The 21,732-nt window shown below is 44.4% G+C and overlaps 1 protein-coding gene across 5 annotated transcripts in view; it reads left to right on the top strand.

Annotated features, from left to right (window-relative positions):
- Nucleotides 1–13,924, top strand: part of LOC125458184 (dihydropyrimidinase-related protein 3-like) — a 227,507-nt gene extending 213,583 nt beyond the window's left edge. For 3 of the 5 annotated variants that reach the window (XM_048543174.2, XM_048543176.2, XM_048543177.2), the window contains exons 13-14: nucleotides 2,035–2,194; nucleotides 9,376–13,924. In XM_048543174.2, the coding sequence (XP_048399131.1) occupies nucleotides 2,035–2,194; nucleotides 9,376–9,464 (249 nt within the window). In that variant the 3' untranslated portion in view covers nucleotides 9,465–13,924. Of the gene's footprint in view, nucleotides 1–2,034; nucleotides 2,197–7,024; nucleotides 7,062–9,375 lie in introns of all 5 variants that reach the window. The other 2 variants (XM_059650779.1, XM_048543175.2) reach the window with 2 other exon arrangements.
- Nucleotides 13,925–21,732: the final 7,808 nt, after the last annotated feature.

The following is a 21,732-nucleotide window of genomic DNA, read 5'->3' as shown; positions in this document are numbered from 1 at the left end:
TTCAATCGACACGGTGGCTCGGTGGTTAGCACCGCTTCCTCACAGCGCCAGGGACCCGGGCTCGATTCCACCCTCAAGCGACTGTCTGTGTGGCGTTTGCGCATTCTCCCCGTGTCTGCGTGGGTTTCCTCCCACAGTCCAAGGACATTCCGGTTAGGTGGATTGGCTGTGCTACATTTCCCAGAGCATCCAGGCAGCTGGAGGCGAAGTGGTTAGGGTTAGGAAATGCAGGGTTACAGGAATAGGATAGGTATGCCCTTTAGAGGGTTGGTACGGTTGGGCAGATTGGCCTGCTTCCACATTGTAGGGATTCAGTGATTGCTACCGCATCCACAAACCACAACAGTCACAGCCACCACATGGTGGCAGCAGTGCGGGCCATCTACAAGACGCATTGCAGCAACTCACCAAGACCCCTTTACTCCTGCTTTCCACACACACGGCCTCTAATTAATGATGGCAGCAGATCCATCTGCTGGGGGACGGCGCTACCTGTAAGTTTCCCTCCAACCACCTGCTATTGTGGCTTGGAATGATATCTCAGTTCCTTCACTGTTGCTGGGCCAAACTGCTGAAACATGCTTCCCAACTACAGGCATAACGTCAAAATAATTCCAAGAGTGAAGGTCACACCAGTTTCTCGAGACCATTTATGAAAGGGCAACAAAAGTTTGCCTGGTTTACAGGGCCCACATCCAATGAAAGGACTTTTAAAAAGTTGCACCTGTACGAAAGTATTGATGGGAGTGGTAGGGATGGTGCGAAGAAGGAAGGGCTTCTAAACCATTAAAATCAACAACTTCTCTTCAACGTTACACCCCCCTTGTCGGTTTTAGATATCTTGATGTTGTGAATGGCTCTCTGTAACTTTTCTCTTACTTTCACAGGGCACTAGATTGTAAGGAAAGGATAGAAGCCAATGGCGTAGGGATAATGTCACTGGGCCCGAGACTTAGAATTCCAAACTAATGCTTTGGGGAACTTAGATAGAAATCTAATGGTGAAATTTAAATTCAACAAAAATCTGGAATGAAAGGAAGCTGTTCTAATTGTGACCATGTAACGAAAATCAATTGTTGTAAAAACCTACCTGGTTCACTTGAATCATCGAATTCCTGCAGTGTGGAATTCCAGCAGGTCATTTGGCCCATGAAATGTGCACTGATCCTCCAAAGAGCATCCCACCAGGGGCGACTCCCCTATCCCTGTAATCCAGCATTTCCCACGGCTAGCCCACCTAGTCTGCACATTTTTGGCGGAAATTTGCACAGAAGAAGGGAAAATGAACCCAGGTCCTCGGCACTGTGAGGCAGCAGTGCTAATCGTTGAGCCATCGTGCTGCCCGCTAATGTCTTTTGGGGAAGGAAATCTGTCATTCTTAACTGGTCTGGCCTTCATGTGCCTCCAGACCCACAGCAATGTGGTTGACTCATAACTGTTCTCTGAAATGCACCAGCGAGCTCAAAGGAGTGAGTAGGGATGGGCAGTGCACCCACCTTCCATGAGTAAGTAAGAAATAAAAAATTGCAACTTATTGATTTGTGCAATTAGGTGATCATCGGAAAACTATAATCCCTGTCATCTGTAGAAAGCAAAGATTGCTGAACAGATGCGTACAATAGATGGCACATGATGTTGTATAAGGCTAGAATGCTCTTGTTTTTCTCTGATGCTCTTTTTGCTTATCTACAGTTGATCACAAAGTTGCTCTGTGCATATTTAAAGTTGGATCTGCCTCTGGCGTGATCTGACCCATTTCCATATCAAGCCATCCCACAATGAGTTGCTCCCGCTACATCTAAAAGCAGCTTGCTGGTGAAGAGCTGAGACCGAAATGTAACCACTGCCCCAGAGAGAGAATTAAATGTGTAATGACCAGATGGGATAGACAGTGCATCCAAATATGTTAAGTGTTAAATTATGTGATATTCAGGAGATGGGAGTTGCTCTCTATCCATGTCGTCTTATCGAAACTTGACCTTTAGGCGTCCGTAGTTGGAATCTACATTTACAGTATACCTTTGTTGTTTCCAGATGGCACAAGTGCATGGTGTACCCAGGGGAATGTATGATGGCCCAGTGTACGATCTAGGAACCCCCAAAGCAGGAACCCCTTCAGCCTCAGCCAAGACATCTCCTTCCAAACAGCCACAACCTGTTCGAAATCTACATCAGTCTGGCTTCAGCCTCTCAGGTATGAACTCAAGCACCCACTGAAGCCCGTTTCGAGCACACAGTAACCCAGTCAGTCGCGATATCCCCATGAATGTACCATGGTATGTTAAACAAAGGTAACAGAGCCACAACATTGATGACGTGCTGTCATTTTAAGAGAACATTGTTTTTAGTCGTTTTGATGGTGTAGTAGCATGCTTATGGGATTCCTTTACTAAAGCATTGGTTAGACCGTGGGTTAATTATTGTGCCCCATTCTGGGCTCTATCTTTTCAGAAGAATGTCAAAACATTGCAGAGAGGTGATGCATTTTGGAAACAGCAATCAGAAGAGGCTTTATTAAGCGAATTGCACAATTTTAAAGGGACAGTGAGATCTCAGGCAACAAGAGCAGAAATAGCTGGGAAAGCTTAACAGGTCCAGCAGCACAGACAGAAATCAGTCAACATTTCAGGTCTCGTGACCCTTCTTCAGAACTGGAGAACTGTTTTTGTATCTGATTTCCAGCTCCCAGAGTTCTTTCATTTTTTTTAAATTCAGTGAGATCTTGGAGCTCATTTGCACTTTGAAAGAAGACAGGAGAAGTTAGCGAAGTTATTTTGTTACACAAAAAAAAATCCTCGGTTTTATTAATGAATGCATAGAATAAAAGCAAGAGGTTATGGTGAACCTCTGTAGGTCATCGTTTAAATGGCTGGAGTATTGTGGTTATCTGATTTTCACCAGGAGAATGTTTGTGATTAGTAAAGGGAGATTAACTTTCATAATGTCAGGGACAAGGAGTATCAATTACATGCAGAGAAGGAAGAAACTAGGATCATTCTGCTTAGAGTAAAGGGTGTTTTGAAAATATTTAACAGTGGTATTCGCATTTTTGTGAGATGCTTTTGGTAGAGTTTCAGCTTGTCAGTATTTCTATGGTTTTACTCAAAAAAACTATTGGGAAGATCAATAGAAACATATTTACCCAGTGAGTCACTATGATGCAGTGCTTTAAAGCCAATACAATAGGACCAGTCAAAAGATAATTGGATATTTAATTGTAAATAATAAAAAAAACAGCCCGACTGTAGGGGAGGAGGTGTGGGCCAAACTGGATGGCTTTTTCCAGAGAGTTAATGCCAGCATGTGTAGCTCCACATGCCTTCCCAGCTGTACTATCAAACATCATTCAGGCAAGTCAATTTGTTCCCTCCCTCCCTCCCTCTGATGGAAGAGGCCAATGAACGATATATACTGTAAGAGCGATGAGGCAGATTATTCTGTGGATGGGTGCTATTCGTCTGCTCGACAACTTGCCAAATGTACCAGTTCTCCTGCTAACTTCCACCTGATTCCTGTTGGTGCCTGTGGAACGATCCCTGAGTTTGTAGACTTTGCAATTGAAGGAGAAATGAGCAACATAGAGTCATAGGGTCATTCAGCAAGGAAATAGACCCTTGGGTCCAACTTGTCAATGCCGAACAGATATCCTAACTTAATCTAGTCCCATTTGCCAGCATTTGGCCCATATCCCTCTAAACCCTTCCTATTCATGTCCCCATCCAGATGCCTTTTAAATGTTGTAATTGTGCCAGCCTCCACCACTTCCTCTGGCAGCTCATTCCATGTACTCACCATCCCCCGCGTGAAAAAGTTGCCCCTTTGGCCCCTGTTATACCTTTCCCCTCTCGCCTTAAAACTATGTCTTCTAGTTTTAGGCTTGCTCTACTTTGAGAAAAAGACCTTGCCCTTTCACCCTATTCATGTCCCCCATGATTTTATAAACCTCTGTAAGGTCACCCCTCAGCCCCTGACGCTCCAGGGAAAATAGCCCCAGTCTATTCAGCCTGTCCCTATAACACAAACACTCCAACCCTGGCAACATTCTTGTAAATCTTTTTCTGCACCCTCTCAAGTTTAACATCTCTCCTACAACAGGGAATCCAGAATAGAACATAATACCAAAAGTGGCCTACCCAATGTCCGGTACAGCCACAACATGACCTCGCAACTCATATCCACAGTGCACTGACTAATCAAGGCAAGTGTATTAAAAACTTTCTTCCCCAACCTGTCACCTTCAAGGAAGTATGAACTTGCACTCCAAGGTCTCTTTATTTGTCAGCTCTTTCCAGGATTTTACCATGTAGTGTGAAAGTCTTGCCCTGATTTGCTGTTCTATAATGCAGCACCTCAGGTTTATCCAGATTAAACTCCATCTGCCACTCCTCAGGCCAATCAGCCTGTCTGCCCAAGGTCCCGTTATACCCTGAGGTAACATTCTTCACGGTCGTCTGAACCACCAATTGTGGTGTGAACTGCAAACTTAATAGCCATACTTCCTATATTTATACCCAAATCATTTATATAAGTGACAAAAAACAGTGGATCGAGTGCCGATGGTTGTGACACATCGTTGATCAGAGGTCTCCAATCAGAGAAACAACACTCCACCAGCAGCCTCTGCCTCCTACCTTCAAGCCAGTTCTGTTTCCAAATGGCTAGCTCTCCCTGGATCCCCGTGTGATCTAACCTTGCTAACCAGTCGATAGAGATCAGCTGGGTGGGAAGGTCCTTTCTCTGTTTGGATTGGACAAAGTGCCACTTTGTGCGCTTCATTCATTGAAAGGACAAGGATAGCCTGTGAGGACATGGTGTAGAGTGCAAACCTGAGGAGCAGCCAATCTGACAAGGACAAGTAAGGTGGACACTGCCCCTGTTGACCTGTGCTAGCGAAGCCTCATTCCCCACAGTTATACGAAGGAAAGCTCAGCTTGATGAAAGAGGACTATTTCACGCTGAGGTGACTATTTTTCTTTCACCTCTTACAAAAAGAATGACATTTAAATGTAATGTTTCACTGTGAAGTGTATTCATTTTTCTCCTTGCCCCTTCACTTCTGACGCCAACGTTCTCATCACTCAGCCCAAAACAAACGGGACTGTTGGTGGGACGAACGTCTTTCTGGTAATTCAGCCCAGTTTTCACATGTTGGGGTCTAAAAAGCATTGACAGGTCTTTGGAAACACGAGGCTCCATTATCCCCTCAGTTAACATCCGTAGGTTCCAATGTTGGAGAATAAGCTAGGGCATTATTTCTGACTGAATTTATTTTCTCTCCCCTGTCACTGTCAAGGAACTGAGGCTAAATTTAATATCCTGACTGCTGACACAATGGAAGTCAGACAATCGGGGAAGTTTGAGGTCTTTGCATCTTCAAGACAGTCAGTGCATTCATCTGTTGTGCCAGTGGAACAATGGCAAAATGGTTTCGCTCTTCCATTGCTTCCTGGGTGACCTTTGTTTTCCTTTTCAATTAGAATTTAGCTTCAATACAGGGCACAAACAGACAGCTGAGCTATGAGAAAACACCCACACTTAAAAGTTCAAGGATTGGATTTTGGAAGTGCTAGTTTCTAGCTGTTTCTGAGGAACATCTAGAAATCATACATGGGATTAACTGTTTGATTTCCATCAGTTGTTTTCAGTGTTTTATGGCCAACTCCTACATGTTGACTATTTCAATCATACTGCCAAGTCTCTGCACTTCAACAGAAACGAAAAGCCTGTGCATTGGAAAGATCAAACAACCTCACCAAATGACAAACAATCTTCTTCTGGATTTCGATGAGCAAGTTTTCATACCAGCAGCCCAGTGGATACAGTTGGGGAAATCTGGCAGAGGAATGGCCTACTGCCATCAATCCTGACATCTCTGTCGCCATAGCAACCTCAGCAGAGCAGCATCCTGACTCCAAACATTGATCCCAATGAACATGCGAGTTCAGGGTCCTGACCTATCCATGGGCAGACGCTCAGAGAAGGAGTCTATGAGTCATTGCCTGGGGAGGCAATGGTCCAGTGGTATTGTCGCTGGACGGTTAATCCAGAGACCCGGATAATATTCTCGGGCCTGGGTTCAAATCCCGCCACGGCAGATGGTGGAATTTGAATTCAGTAAATATCTGGAATTAAGAATCTAATGATGACCGTGAATCCATCGTTGATTGTTAGAAAAAAACCATCTGGTTCACTAATGTCCTTTAGGGAAGAAAGCTGCCATCCTTACCCAGTCTGGCCTACATGTGACTCCAGACCCACAGCAATGTGGTTGACAGTCAACTGCCCTCTGGGCAATTAGGGATGGGTAATAAATGCTGCATAGCCAGAGGTGCCCTCATCCTGTGAGTGAATAAAAAACGAAATTGCTGCATGTGTTTTCATGTGCTTCATAAGGAGCAGGAGTTCTGTTTGGGGCTCTGTACAATCTGTCCCTCTGAGGAAACACATTCCCTGATTGAGATATCCAATGTGTTCCTTCTGCTCCTACGCACCCCTCATCCAAAACTGCGCTGACTTATCAGCCTTTCTCTAGTCCTGTCGATATTGTGGTGGTGCAGAACACTCTAGAAATAGGTGTGCCGTAAGGTGATCTTGGTTAGCCAATGTTGAAACATGAACTGGGTTTAACCGTATATACGGAAACCCTCAGGCAGCCAACAAATGCAGCCTCAGTGACCAAGTTATTAACCACAGTTCACAGTTGACCATAGGCAGGTGTGGGACCAGTCTATCAGATAAGTGGCTTTGCTTGACAATTTCTCTTTTGAGGCACTTTATTGCAATGGAGACACCGTCTGAATGTTGTTGATGTTTATGACTATTTTTTAATGAGAATGACGTTTAGATTTCTTTTCATGAAAATCATTCAAAGTACCAGAACATGCCCTGTGAAGCAATTATTTGATGAGCAAACAATGTCACGAAAAGTGATCTTTTGAAGCTGTAATTAGAGGATAGTCTTGAGCCCTTCAGAGAAATTGGCTGATTGCCGTTGTCAATTAAACATTTCCATTCATTTCAATAGGACGACCCTACTGATGGTCTTACAAAATCTAATGCAGGTATGGAACTATCACGTTTAAAAATCAAACTTACTTGGGGCCCTTGAGGCAAAGACAGTTTAGCTTTGTGAATACAACTGACTGGATTTAATCTATTGAAATAGGTCGGACTAAAGCCAAGTCCCCATGCCCCCAGCTCCTCAACCCTTAAAGCCAAAAGTCTCAGGAAAGAATTGCAATTTCTTTTTAGAGTTTTCAGATTATTTGGACAATAGGTTGAGAAGAGTAACGAGCTGGGATCTGTAGTACCTTGAGCGAATAGTTTCACTATTTCTGGGGGTCTTTCTGCTTTTGTCTTTAAAAGTGATGGCGAACATTCCACACAATGTAAAAGCCTCATTCTAATGATGTGTGAGTCTGAATCCTCAATGTCTCAAACCTGTGACTGCAACGTGACCTTTTTCTCTTCGATGTGCGAGGATTGGTTTTGGTTAAGGTGACGAATATGAATGCTGGGAAGTCGAGACATTCCCACTTGGTATCAGTGCCCATGTTGGGTATTCTCAGGTGACTTTTAGGGCAAGTCAGAGCCTCTGGAGATGTTCCTTCGCACTCTTCATTTCCAAACCCCGCCAGCACCAATTTGGGGTCTTTGACTATGCCTGACCCACCGACCGTCTTTAGTGCCCAGACTTCAAAAGCCCACCTATGACAGCCACCTGGATGATCCATCATAAGCAGTTTGAGTCCACAGCTGGCCACCAGCTTTGGGAAGGTACAACGCCACTCTCAGAATGTATATACAGAGAGAGGGAGCAAAATTCCAACAGTTCCTCCCTGTAAAGGCGAAGCTCCACTGTAACACCCAGTATCTCCCCCACCCAGGATTTATCTAAGTGGCCTTGTCAAACCACAAATATCAACAACATTAGCTGGCAAAGAGCAACCAATGCTTTATGTTGCTTGGACTATGCAGTGGGTGTGAGAAAAGGGGGAATTGTGATGGAGGTCAGTAAGCAATTGAAGCTAGAGGACAACACGGTTGGTGAGAGTGACCTCTGCTCCAATTTTTTCTGTCCAATAGGAGGGGTGGAATCTTCCACACTCTGAGTTGGCAAGTCCAGAGGTGGGAGCAGGAATTTACTGAGAAAGGTGGACCAGAATGGGCCATTTCCCTGCCTGATTTAAGCTCTGTGCAAGAAGGGACTGTGCTGCCAATTGAAACTGATCCGTGAATGGTCACTTAAGGGTCTTCCCCCTGCCTGGGCTGTGATTATTTTGGCTGCGGGCATGACCAGAGAGCATCAGCCTACCCTCCTGGTAAGCCAGTGTGGGTAGGATGCCAGCTGGGTGGTGGCCTTTTTGGCCTGCGCTATCCCCTGCAGTGTCAGGGAATTGGACATAGTGCCAGTTGTGTACCTACTGACAGCCACTGCTTCAACAATACCTCCATTTCCCCTGCGCCATCACAACACTCACCTGGCCAGATGCCAACACTGGCTTCAAAATATCATGTACCTTTCCCTTGGGCAATCCTGTATCCTGGAGGCCCAGGGAGGGTGGAAATGGAAGTGTTGTTTCTGCAGGAACCAGGCTTTGATTGTCAAGCAGTTCTTGCGATTCCAGGACTTTCTCGTCCCAGGCCCTAACGCAGGTCGAAGGTCGACCAATAGACAATGCTTGGTGAGCCACAGGTTTTCCTCCTCCAATCTGCCCACGGCTTTCGGAGTTAGCCTAGGAACGAGGAGATACTATCTCAGGTCCCTGCCCTTATTGCTACCTGACTGTCTTGAGGAACCAGCCTTTAGTTTATGGAATTGGTGACTTAGCTACCTTCTGTGGTGTTTGTCAATGGACTGGCCCTCTGAGTTTAGAGGGATGGTGAGTGGGGCAGGAAGAGACAGAGGTAACTTGTAGGCAGAAAGAGAGAAATGCCTCTGTGCGAACTGTAGGAAAATGATGGCAGAGACTAAGAAAGCAGAGAACAGAGGAGAAGCCACCATAAAATTGTCTTTTCTGCCTTAGAGTGTTAAGGCTGTTGGCCAGCTCACTCTCACTCAAATATGTGCATTGACCAAACTGTCGGTGTAAAACTGGGATGTTGAGTTTATCTGTGTACTTTAAAAAGTTACATGGAGATGGAGTGATGAGCCGAGACTAGTCCTTGACAATGACACATATCCAATAGACCTCCTTAACGAGGATGAGAAAGGTGAAGTTTGTTGAGGGAATTTGAGGGCATTTGCGACATTTTGTAGAGGGTAAGGATGGGGTCGGGGAGATGGTTATGCGGAGGGGGCATTAGCATGGAATTGTTGGCACCTCTAAGGGCTGCTGTTCTTCATGGCCACTCCAATCCTCTCTCTCCCTACAGGGGCTCAGGTGGATGATGGCCCTCGGCGCAGTGGGCACCGCATCGTTGCGCCCCCTGGTGGACGCTCAAACATCACCTCGCTCAGCTGAAGCTCATGACGGGAAAAGAGAGAATTGTGTGGGTGGGGGGGTAGAGAAGAAAGAAATTGTGCTGTAATGATGACGTCTTGCAAAGAAAAGCAAAATAAAAGATAATTGTGTTTGTCCTACAAGAAATAAGAAATAAATGGTTACTCTGGATTGAATATAAACAGTGCCTCAAGCCTTATTGATGAGATATGTTACTTTGCCATCGCTTTGAGAATGTCTTGTTTTCATTTATTTAGCCTTAAGCTGTCACAGTTTACAAGTTAATAGTAGGGATGCAGAGATTACAGTGTTCCTGTTAATTTATTTTCAAAACATTATGCCACCCTGACCCCTCTCCAACAACCCGTGCTGACCATCATAACAGAGTTACTCATGCTATGATCATTTCTGCATGAAACATCTTTAAGACATATCGCTGATTTTAACCTCATGTATCCCAAGTAACTCTGGCTTTGAGTCATGTGGACTTCTCCCAACGAAGGAGCAGCGCTCTGAAAGCTTGTGATTTCAAATAAACCTGTTGGAGTATAACCTGGTGTCGCGCGACTTCTGACTTTGCCCCTACCCCAGTCCAACACCAGCACCTCCACATCATCAATTCTTGTGAATGTCTGACTTAAAGAGTAGTGACTGCTTTGGGGAGAGTAGTCACCGTTTACGCTGTTCAGTTTTTCCCACTCATACCCACATTGAAGCGTTTGGTCCCACACCTGTTGGAAAGTGTGAAATTTAACCATGTCTGGAAAGGACCCAGCTTCTCTCTCAACAGTTCAAACGTTTGTGTTTAGTCAATGTTGTGAAGCTCTGTGAAGCGTGTCAGACCAACCTTCACTTTCCTTGTCTCAAGAAAAATTAGCTTTGCTGTAGGTCGTGTCAGATGCAACTTCTAGCCTGTGCAGGTTGTCAGACTATTGCACAGCTCTCTTGGCTGCCTGTAAATAGATTAGATCTTGCGAGCGCTTTCCAATTTTAAGGGAGTCCGCTCCCTCATTCTCATAATGAAGACGACAAGCAGTTCACTTTTTTTATTCTTCTGAGCAAGAGATCAGAAATTAGTGAAGCTTCTTCAGTCTATGGGTCACCACACCTTCCCATGACAGTGTGGAAACAGGCCATTTGGCCCATCAAGTCCGCACCGACCCACCAGAGAGCATCCCACCCCATAACTCTACATTTCCCATGGCTAAACCACCTAGCCTATCATCCCACGACACAATGGGCAGTGTAGCACGGCCAATCCACCTAGCCAACACAAGTTTGGACTGTGGGAGGAAACCTATACAGACACAGGGAGAACATGCAGTTGCCAGACAGTCAGTCACCTAATGCTGGGATCGAACCTGGGTTCCCAGGCCCTTTGAAGCAGCAGTGTTAACCACTGAGCCACCGTGCCTGGGCCTAGAGCCTGTATCCAGCCTCCCAGCCTGCTTTAAATGTGTTATGTCCAACAGGTCAGGAGTTACTGAGCAACATTTAACATCTTATGCTTTACGAAGCCCTGCCAGAAATAGCTATTGTCCCTGAAACAAGGCACAAAAGATGTTAATACAAGTGGTTAACAACTTCAGTGGCATGTTCCAGTATCTTTCAGATACACTTATATTCTCAAAGTTGCTTCTTTCATATGATTGAATCCAAAGCACAATTAGCTGCAGGCACGAAGAAAATGAGGAAAAATATGAATTGGAATGTCAAAAGAAGTCCTCAGCACTCAGATGGATTTTATTGAACTAAAAATGTATTGTTGATTAAGGGAACTTTTCAAGGTTCACTCCCTGATACTGCTAATGACGGTTCAGAACAAAATCCACCAAACTACCCAAGTTAACTTAATGTTGGTCAGCCATGCAGTTCAGAAGGCCCAAACTTAAATCTCCAGTTTGCACAAAGTCTTTCACCTGAGCTGGCCAAAGATTAGCGTACTTTAACTGCACTGAACTTGGTTGGATCAGGACGGAGACTTTGCCTGGATCCCAGCACCTAATCACCCAGCTACCTGGCTCTGTCTGACAATTGGTAAAGGGCAGTGCGGTGAGTTCAGCATTGGCTTTGACTGTGAAGGTTCACAGAGTCGAATGGTTTGCCATCACTTACTGCCTAGATTCATGCAGCAAGAAAAGCTTCTGGAGAGGAGGAGGACGGGTAGAATTGTGAAAAAGAAAATAAATTGGTTGATCCACAGGCTCATCTCCCAATCGGCCCTGACCAAAGTTGTAATTCTTTTTCTCGGTAAATTCTTGGCTCTTCGTCAAGCACACTGTAATCGATGCATCCTTTTAAAGAACAATAGTCTCGATGTGTATTCATGTTAAACCTTGTGCATGATGCTGAATCTTCTAGGAATTGGCTCGTCAAGTCATACATTGCATTACTTCGGAGACTTAAAGTGCGTTCCACATTTTATTTGCTGCTTGTCTGTATGTGTGTATATCTGCACACACACACGCACATACTACCTCGCAATATCACCCAACTTAGACGCTGACCATGAGGTATTACATCAAGTGTGTTAGTATTCCCATGATCCTCTCCTCAGCAAGGACTCTACTATTTTTAATGAATATATTTTATACAGCCTTAATACAGTACAAAAGCAGCATATTGTGTTTTTTTTTAATTAGCTCCTGGATTAATCCTCTGATCCACATGGGTTTAGCACGATTTGACTAGGGAGCCCTAAAACAAAATGCATCCAACGCTTCTCTTTTATTGGGGAGAGCAGGGAAGTTGTTTTGTCAAACTTGTAGCCAGCTTCAATGATAAACACCCCAAGTGAATCCTGTAAAGATAACTCAGTCCTTCACCCTTCAACACCTGGGATGCAGTTATTAAATGAAGAATGTGTTTCCTACCTACGAACACCCCTCCCACTTAAATGATGAGCATGTCAGAGAATGGAAGAACAACATTATTGGCACAATGATTCATTCTCCTTTAGTTGTCTCACGGGGCAAGCACGGACAGAGAGAATCCACCCATACAGCACAGAAACAGACCCTTTGATCCAACCAGTTCATGCCGAACATAATCCCAAACTAATCACCTGCCAGCTCCTGGCCCATAGCCCTCCAAACCTTCCCTATTCATGTACTTATCCAAATGTCTTTTAAGTGTTGTAATTGTACCCACATTCACTACTTCCTGAGGAAGTTCAGTCCACATGCAAACCGATCTCTGCGTAAAGAATTTGCCCCTCCATGTCTTTTTTTAGACCTCTCTCCTCTTACCTTAAAAATGTGCTGCCTAGTCTTGAAATCTCCCATCCTAGGGAAAAGACAACTTCCATTACACCCCTCATTATTTTATAAACTTATATCAGGCATCTCTCAACCTCCTACGCTCCAGTGAAAAAGTCCCAGCCCATCCAGCCTTTCTTTATACTTAAGCCCTCGTACATGGCAACATCCTGGTAAATCTGAACCCTGTCCAGTGTAACACTTCCAGAAGAGGCCTCACCAATGTCCTGTCTCACAGGTTTTTGAACCTGTGCAAAGCTGCCCTCTTTCCCACCTCCCAAGCATTTGTTGAATAGATCGCCGCAGTCTTCGTATGAAATGGTGCCATCAACTGATTTAAACATATACCTTCCCCTTGTTTCCCCTCAGAATTTTCCACAAGGTCTAGGCACTATCAGGATTGAGATTTATATCGGTAATGAGGGATTGATTACAAACCCACTTTAACACAAGGACAGGTGTCCACAAGTTCGTTCGGAGACAAAATATTTTAATGCTTAAGTCAAAACTAGTTACGGTTGATATGGGCTGTAGCCCCAGTAGCGAGAAAACTATCATGTTTCACTGAGAATTTGACGCCTTATGCTTTGCAATTAAACACAGTCAGTCTCTGTTTATGCAGACTGGGGGAAGGAGTATAACTGGACAATTGAAAGAAATAATTGGGACAGTTTTTTTATATAAATTGGCCTCCAGACCTCAAAATGGCTGCCATGGGTTGTCCACCATTTTGCCTCATCCTTGAAGCTGAATATTACAAGGGGCTTGTCCCTTTATCAGCTATTTCATCAACATGACAAGTGATAAAGGGCTTCCAAAATACTGAGCTGTTTGCTTTCTTCTATTTTTGTGAATGATTGGCATGTTCGGCCTTAGGCAGAGCTTAAGGGTAGCACTTGACGTTATCTGGGCATTGGGTTGGGGATGTGTGAAGGGTGATGTTTGACTCTCTGTTCCAGGACAGACTGGGCATGTTGTTCCCACTGGTTCAGTCAAAATGTCTAAAAAAAATCTAAAATCTTCCTGTGGTTTGAGGTTTCAACGGCTATTTTTTAATTACAATTTTTTTCCCAAAAGTAAAAGCCTCTGATTTAAGGAGATTTAAGGACAACATTTACCAAGGTGATTGATGTTTAGAAATTGTTTCTTGTATTTAATAATGTTTGTATCTACAGTACTTGTCTTGGACTAATAAATTTATGCAGATATGGCTTCCCGAAAACACACCATGTTACAGCTATCATTTCTTTATTGCCTGTGTTTCTGTTCACTGGACACCAGGATTTCTGAGTTAAATCTTTTGTCACTTTGTCCATTCTGCCTGTTTAAAGGCCTGGTAAAAGTTTCAACAAAGTTAAACTAGGAAAGGAGAGACACTTTTAAATGTGGTTGAAGTAAAGGCTAATGCATTATTGAACCAGCCAGCAGGGTCCACCGTGCTTATCCATTACTTCCACTCTGTTCTGTGGAAGGGTCACTGGACCCTAAACATCAGCTCTGTTTTTTTCCCTTCACAGATGCTGCCAAACCTGCTGGGCTTTCGCAGCAACTTTGGTTTTGTTCGTGTTTTACTTCCATTGAGGACCTATCATTAGCTAGAGCACTGTTCTTGCTTCTAGTGCACTCCCTTTTGGAAAACACAATGCTGAGATTGCCAACAACTCTTCAGTTTCAACCCCCCCCCCCATTAAATTAGCCTCTGATATTTGACACAAAATGGCATCTTCAGGTCATGTGGCCAGACTTTGGTCTACAACGGTATTCAGTCACCACCTGGTGGACTAACAGAGAAATTACATTATGAAAACATTTGAAAGTTTTCTACGTTTAATCATGAAGCGATGCACCGTGAGATGAATAGTTTAAAAACCAGAAGTCCAATCATGTTAAAATGTAAACATTTGTACCAATCTGCATTCTTAGTCATCGCATTTTCTCCCCAATAAATTTGCTTCTGGTTTCCAGCAAATGCATTCACATTTACAAAAATCGTGTTTCATATCCTGTCTGTCAACCCCAATTCATTTACACAAAATACGAATTCCAGTAGCAAGGCTTGTATTGAGTGGAATGCTGGTCATAACCATGAGGTCTGAGATGTTTGAACAGCCTGATGGCACACTGTGTTACTTGCTGCCTTTTCACGTAATCTTTCCCAGAAAACATGCCACAAACCACAAATAAGACAAAGATCTGTACATGCTGGAAATCAGAAACTAAAACAAAAGTTGCTGAAGAAACTCAGCAGGTCTGGCAGCATCTGTGGACAGAGAGTTAACGTTTCAGACCAGACACAAACCATCTCCCACGAAATGGGATAACACGGTGTAGAGCTGGATGAACACAGCAGGCCAAGCAGCATCAGACGAGCAGGAAAGCTGACGTTTCGGGTCTCGACCCTTCTTCAGAAAATGGGAGAATATTGCAAAAACTGCATTGGTTGAGGAGTTTGCTTTGGTGCTGGGTGTTACCTTAAGCTGTAGGCCTTTCCAACCGCCAAACAATGTTTGCAATGTAGGAAGTTTAACAAACATCTCTGTGCGAAGTTGTTTGGGAACTTTCTGGGCATTAGATGAACCAGAGGAAATGTAGGGTTGTGGGGTATGGTAGAAAGGTCTGTCAGGGATGGTCCTTGAATGGCCAGCTTCCACACTAGAGTTTAGAGTCATAGATATTACAGCATGGAAACAGGCCCTTCGGCCCTACCTAGTCTGTGGTCTACTCAGCTATTTATCCACCTTAATGCGCTTTAAGGGTGCAAATGCCTCCTCTCTGGTAATGTGTATGCGATCCAAAACTTCCCCGCTTGTTTCCCTTAATCCTTGGCATCCATGATTCTCTCCTCAGACAACTCTGAGGAGAAATAGTCATTAAAATCTCCCCCATCTCCTGTGGCTCCACACATAGACAGCTGTGCTGATCTTTGAGCGGACCTATTCTCTCCGTAGCAACTCTTTCACTTTTAATATAGCTACAGAACCTAATACCATAAGACATAGGTGCAGAAATTCAGCCATTCAGCCCATCGAGCCTGCTCTGCCATTCAATCATGGCTGATGAGTTCCTCAACCCCATTCTTCCGCTTTCTCCCCGTAACCTTTGGTCCCCTCGATAATCAAGAACCTATCTATCTCAGTCTAAGTGTACTCAATGACCTGACCTCCACAGCCTTCTGTGGCAGTGAATTCCATAGATTCACCACTCTGGCTGAAGAGGTTTCTCCTTATCACCATTCTAAAGGGCTTTCCCTTTACTCTAAGGCTGTGTCCTCGGGTCCTAGTCTCTCCTACCATTGGAAACATCTTCCCAACATTCACTCTGTCCAGGCTATTCAGTATTCGGTAGGTTTCAATTAGATCCCCCCTTCATCCTTCTAAACTCTATCGAGTATAGATCCAGAGTCTTCAAATGTTCCTCATATGTTAAGCTTTCCATTCCTGGGACTATTCTTGTGAACCACCTCTGAACCCACTCCAGGGCCAATACATCCTTCCTGAGATAAGGGGCCCAAAACTGCACACGATATACCAAATGTAGCCTGACCAGAACCTTATAGAGCCTCAGAAGTACATCCTGTTTTTATATTCACGTCCTCTCAAAATAAATGCCAAAGTTGCATTTGCCTTCCTGACTACTGACTTAAACTGCAAGTCTACCTTCAGAGAATCCTGGACGAGAACTCTCAAGACTGTTTGCACTTTCGACCTCTGAATTTTCTCCCCATTTAGAAAATAGTCCATGATTTTATTCTTCTTACCAAAGTGCATGACCTCACACTTTCCCATGTTGTACTCCATCTGCCACTCCTTTACCCACCCTCTTAACCTGTCCAACTCCTTCTGCAGCTTCCCCACATCCTCAATACTACCTTTCCCTTTTATCTATCTTTGTATCATCTGCAGACTTCGCCAAAATACCCTCAGTTCCTTCATTGAGATCATTAATGTACAAAGTGAAAAGTTGAAGTCCTAACACCACTTGTCACTTGCTGTCCACCCTGAGAAGGACCCCTTTATCCCCACTCTCTGCCTTCTGCCAGACAGCCAAACTTTTAGAACATAGAACATAGAACATTACAGCACAGTACAGGCCCTTTGGCCCTTGATGTTGTGCCGACCTGTCATACCGATCTGAAGCCCATCTAACCTACACTATTCCATGTACGTCCATATGCTCATCCAATGACGACTTAAATGTACCTAAAGTTGGTGAATCTACTACCGTTGCAGGAAAAGCGTTCCATTCCCTTACTACTCTCTGAGTAAAGAAACTACCTCTGACATCTGTCCTATATCTTTCACCCCTCAGTTTAAAGCTATGCCCCCTCGTGCTCGCCGTCACCATCCTAGGAAAAAGGCTCTCCCTATCCACTCTATCTAACCCTCTGATTATTTTATATGTTTCAATTAAGTCACCTCTCAACCTTCTTCTCTCTAACAAAAACAGCCTCAAGTCGCTCAGCCTTTCCTCATAAGACCTTCCCTCCACACCAGGCAACATCCTAGTAAAACTCCTCTGCACCCTTTCCAAAGCTTCCACATCCTTCTTATAATGCGGTGACCAGAACTGTACGCAATACTCCAAGCGCGGCCACACCAGAGTTTTGTACAGCTGCGACATAACCTCTTGGTTCCGGAACTCAATCCCTCTATTAATAAAAGCTAAAACACTGTATGCCTTCTTAACAGCCCTGTCAACCTGGGTGGCAATTTTATCCATGTTAGCACCCTGCCTCTAACACCATGGGCCCTTATCTTACTCAGCAGCCTCCTGTGTGACACCTTGTCAAAGACCTTCTGGAAGTTCAGGTAGATAACATCCATTGGCTCTCTTTGGTCTACCCTGCTCATTACTTCTTAAAAGAATTCCAACAGACTTGTCAGGCATGGTCTCCCCTTAATGAAGCCATGCTGATTTTGCCCTAATTTACCATGCACCTCCAAGTATTCGGAAATCTCACCCTTCAGAATGGACTCTAAAATCTTACGACCTAGGTCAGGCTAATTAGCCTATAATTTTCAGTCTTTTGCCTTACTCCCTTTTAAAATAAAGCATTACAGTAATGATTTTCCAGTCTTCTGGGACCCTCCCTAACTCTAGCGATTCCTGAAAGATCACCACTAACACCTCCACTAATTCCTCAGCTATCTCCTTAAGATCTCTAGGGTGTAGTCCATCTGGCCCAGGAAATTTATCCACCTTAAGATCTTTCAGTTTTTCTTGTACCTTCTCGTTGGTGATGGTCACCAGACTCACCTCTGCTTCTTGACTTTCTCGAAGTTTTGGGATATTACTCCTGCCTTCCACTGTGAAGACTGACGTGAAGTAATTATTCAGCTCCTGAGCCATATTCTTGTTCTCCACTACTATCTCTCCAACATCATTTTCCAGTGGTCCAATGTCCACTTTTGTCTTTCTTTTGCCCTTTATATATCTAAAGAAACTCTTACAGTTCTCCTTTATATTACTGGCTCGCTTACCCTCATATTTAATCTCCTCCCTCCTTATTTATTTTTTTGTTGCCCTCTGTTGGTCTTTGTAAACTTCCCAATCCTCTGGTTTCCCACTGGTCTTCACCACATTATATGCTTTCTCTTCTTCTTTTATGTTATCCCTGACTTCCCTAGTCAGCCATGACCCTGTACCATGCTTCTTTTTCCCAGGGATGAATTTTTGTTGTGTCTCCCGAATGACTCCTAGAAACTCCTGCCATTGCTGTTCCACTGTCTTTCCAGCTAAGCTCCTCTTCCAGTCAATTCTGCCCAGCTCCTCCCTCACGCTTCTGTAGCTGTCTTTATTCAGCTGTATTACCATTACCTCTGATTCTGCCTTCACCCGCTCAAATTACAGAGTAAATTCTATCATATTATGGTCACTGCCTCCTCAGGGTTCCTTCACCTTGAGATCCCTTAACAATCCCGCCTCATTGCACAACACTAAATCCAGTATTTTCTGTTCCTGCACGGGCTCTACAACAAGCTGATCCAAAAAGCCATCTCGTAGACATTCCACAAATTCCTTTTCTAACAATCCACGCCCGACCTGATTTTCCCAGTCCACCTGCATGTTGAACTCCCCCCATGATCACTGTAACTTTGCCTTTCATACACACCTTTTCTATCTCCTGGTGCATCTTGTGTCCCAGCTCCTATCTACTGTTTGGAGGCCTCTACGTAATTCCAACTTTTTTTTTTACCTTAGCGGTTCCTCAATTCTACCCACACGCCTTCTACACCATCTGACCCTACTTTGTTTCTTACTATTGATTTAATTTCATTTCTTACAAATAAGGCAACCCCACACCCTCAGCCCACCTGCCTATCTTTTCAATAAGACATATAACCTTGGATATTCAGCTCCCAATCCTGATCCCCTTGCACCCTTGTCTCTGTGATGCCCACCATGCATATCTGCCAATTTCGATCTGCGCCACAGGCTCATTTACCTTCTTTCTTATACTGCGTGCATTCAGGCATAACACCTTCAATCCTTTATTAACCATCCCTCTTCAAATTGTCATTCATTTGTTGTGTGCCTGAGGTTTGGTTCCTAACCCTTTCCAAAAACTCTGTCCCATTGTGCCTATGCTGGAGACTTTAATAACCTCTCCTGAGTTCTCCTTTCCCACCAAGTTTTTCATATTTTTCCACACAGTGGAATCTAGCAATACGGATATTAACCTGCTGCTTTGTTACCTACTGGGGGAAGTATTACCCTTCCCTTTGCCCCCACTTCCTAATTTAAAATCCTGTTGACCAGCCTATTTACCCTTTTCGCTAGAACACTGTTCCCAGCTTGGTTCAGGTGGAGACCGTCCCATCGGTACAGATCCCTCCTGTTCCAATACTGATGCTGGTACCCCATAAAAAGGAACCCCTCTTTTCCACACCGCTGTCTTAGCCACGTGTTTACTTCCCTTGTTCTCATGTCCTTACGCCAATTAGCACATGGCTCGGGCAGTAATCCAGCGATTATAACCTTTGAAGCCCTTTAATTGCGTTCCTAGCTCCCAATAACCCCTGAAAAGATCCTCTTTCCTAGTCTTGCCTATGTTGTTTGTTCCAATGTGGACCACAACAACTGGATCCTCCCCTTCCTGTTCCAATATCCTATCAAGCCAGTCAGAGATATCCCTTACCCTGGCACAGGGCAGGCAACACACCATGCGGGACACTCGATCCTGCTTACAAAGGATACTATCTATTCCCCTGATTATAGAATCCCCAATAACTACCACTTGCCTTTTTGCTCCAGTCTCTTGAATGGCCTCCCATATCATGGTGCAGTTGGCTCATCCTCCCTGCAGCCCTTTTCCTCAACCACACAGGGAGCAAGCACCTCGTACCTGTTGGACAATGCCAAGAGCTGAGTCTCCTCTGTTCCAGTCTGCAGGATACCTCTACCTGCTTACAGTCATCCTCTGTTCCTGTCCATGGCCAAATTTAAAGTACTTAATCTACCAGGTGTGACTGCTTCCTGAAACAGAGCGTCCAGGTATCTCTCCCCCTCCCGGATGGGCCACAGTGTTTGAAGCTCCGATTCCAGCTCATCAACTCTGAGCCGAAGTTCCTCAACCAGCCAACACTTGCTGCAGATGTGGTCATCGCCGTTCCCAATGGGATCAGCCAGCTCCCACATCACACAGTTACAACACATTACCTGTCCAGCCATTTCTACTTAGTTAAATGCTTTTTTGAGTTAATTAAATTTAACGATACTTCTTTGCTATGTTCTTTTTCAAAGTTAGTGCTGATTTTCTACCAGCGAATCAGGTCACAGCCTCCCTGTGATGTCTCTCCAGCTTTTTTCTCAAGCTCCAAGCTCCAGTAGGTTTATATTCAGTCTGCTGCTGCTTGTTGTCTTCACAATGGTCATTTTTGTTGATCACAGAGCCTCTCAGAATGATCTTTAACCTTACCCACCAGATCCATCTCATACCCTCTTTGTGCTCTTCTGATTTTCCTCTTGATGGTGCTCCTACACTTTTTATAGCCATCTCAGGATTTGCTTGGCCCCGATAGCTTAAACCCAATGTGTGCCTTTCCATTCCTCACCAGACCCTCAATATCCCTCATTGGCTGTCAAGGACTTAGGAATGATCTCAGGGATCCCTGAACCTGCCAGCTCTTGCCTTCACCCCCACAGGGACATACTGTCCCTGCTCTCTTGATATCACACTTTTAAAAGCCTCCCATTTGCCAGTCATTCTTTTTCCTCCAAACAGACTCATCCAATTGACCTCTGTTAGATTCTACCTAATGGCCCCAAAATTGAACTGCTCCAGTTTAGCACCTTAACCTATGGACCTGTTCTATCTTGGTCCATATCTATGTTAAAACTGGAGAGTTACTGGAACCAAAGTGCTCTCTGACTGACACTTCAGTCACTTACTTGGCCCTGTCTCCCAAGAGGAGGTCCAGGGTGGCACCCTGCTGAGTAGGGTTCTCTACACATTGACTTAAGAAATTTCTTGGGCACATTTGACAAATTCCACCCCATCGGGACCTTTTTCACTCTTGGTGGCCCAGTCAATACAGGGGAAATTAAAATCTCCAACCAATACTACTCTATAATTCCTACAGGTATCTTCTATCAATCTACACATCTGCTCCTCTAGTACCTTCTGGCTATTTGGGGGTCTGTAATATAGATCCAACAGAGAGTTGATCCCCTTCTTGTTTCTAAGTTCTAACCATATGGTCTCATTTAATGACCCCTAAAGAATGCCCTCTGTCAGCACTGTTGTTATGTCCTCCCTTATCAAAAGGGCAACTCCCCCTCCTCACTTACTCATACTTCTGTCACCCCGTAGCTTCTGTATCCTGAAATATTGAGCTGCCAGCCCTGTCTTTCTCTCAGCTGTATTTCTGTTATGGCTATAAAATCCCAGTTCCCAGAACCAAATCAAGCTCTGAGCTCATCCGCCTTACCAGTCAGGCCTCATGCATTGAGATAACTGAACTTTAAACGAGAAGTCTTTTCCCTCCCTTTACTGATCCTGAATAGCAAATTTAGTCTCAATGGCTAATGTA

The sequence above is a fragment of the Stegostoma tigrinum genome, chromosome 13, assembly GCF_030684315.1.
Source record: "Stegostoma tigrinum isolate sSteTig4 chromosome 13, sSteTig4.hap1, whole genome shotgun sequence".
NCBI lineage: Eukaryota > Metazoa > Chordata > Chondrichthyes > Orectolobiformes > Stegostomatidae > Stegostoma > Stegostoma tigrinum.
The sequence above is the reverse complement of the archived record's forward strand: the minus strand, read 5'-3'. Positions and strand labels throughout refer to the sequence as shown.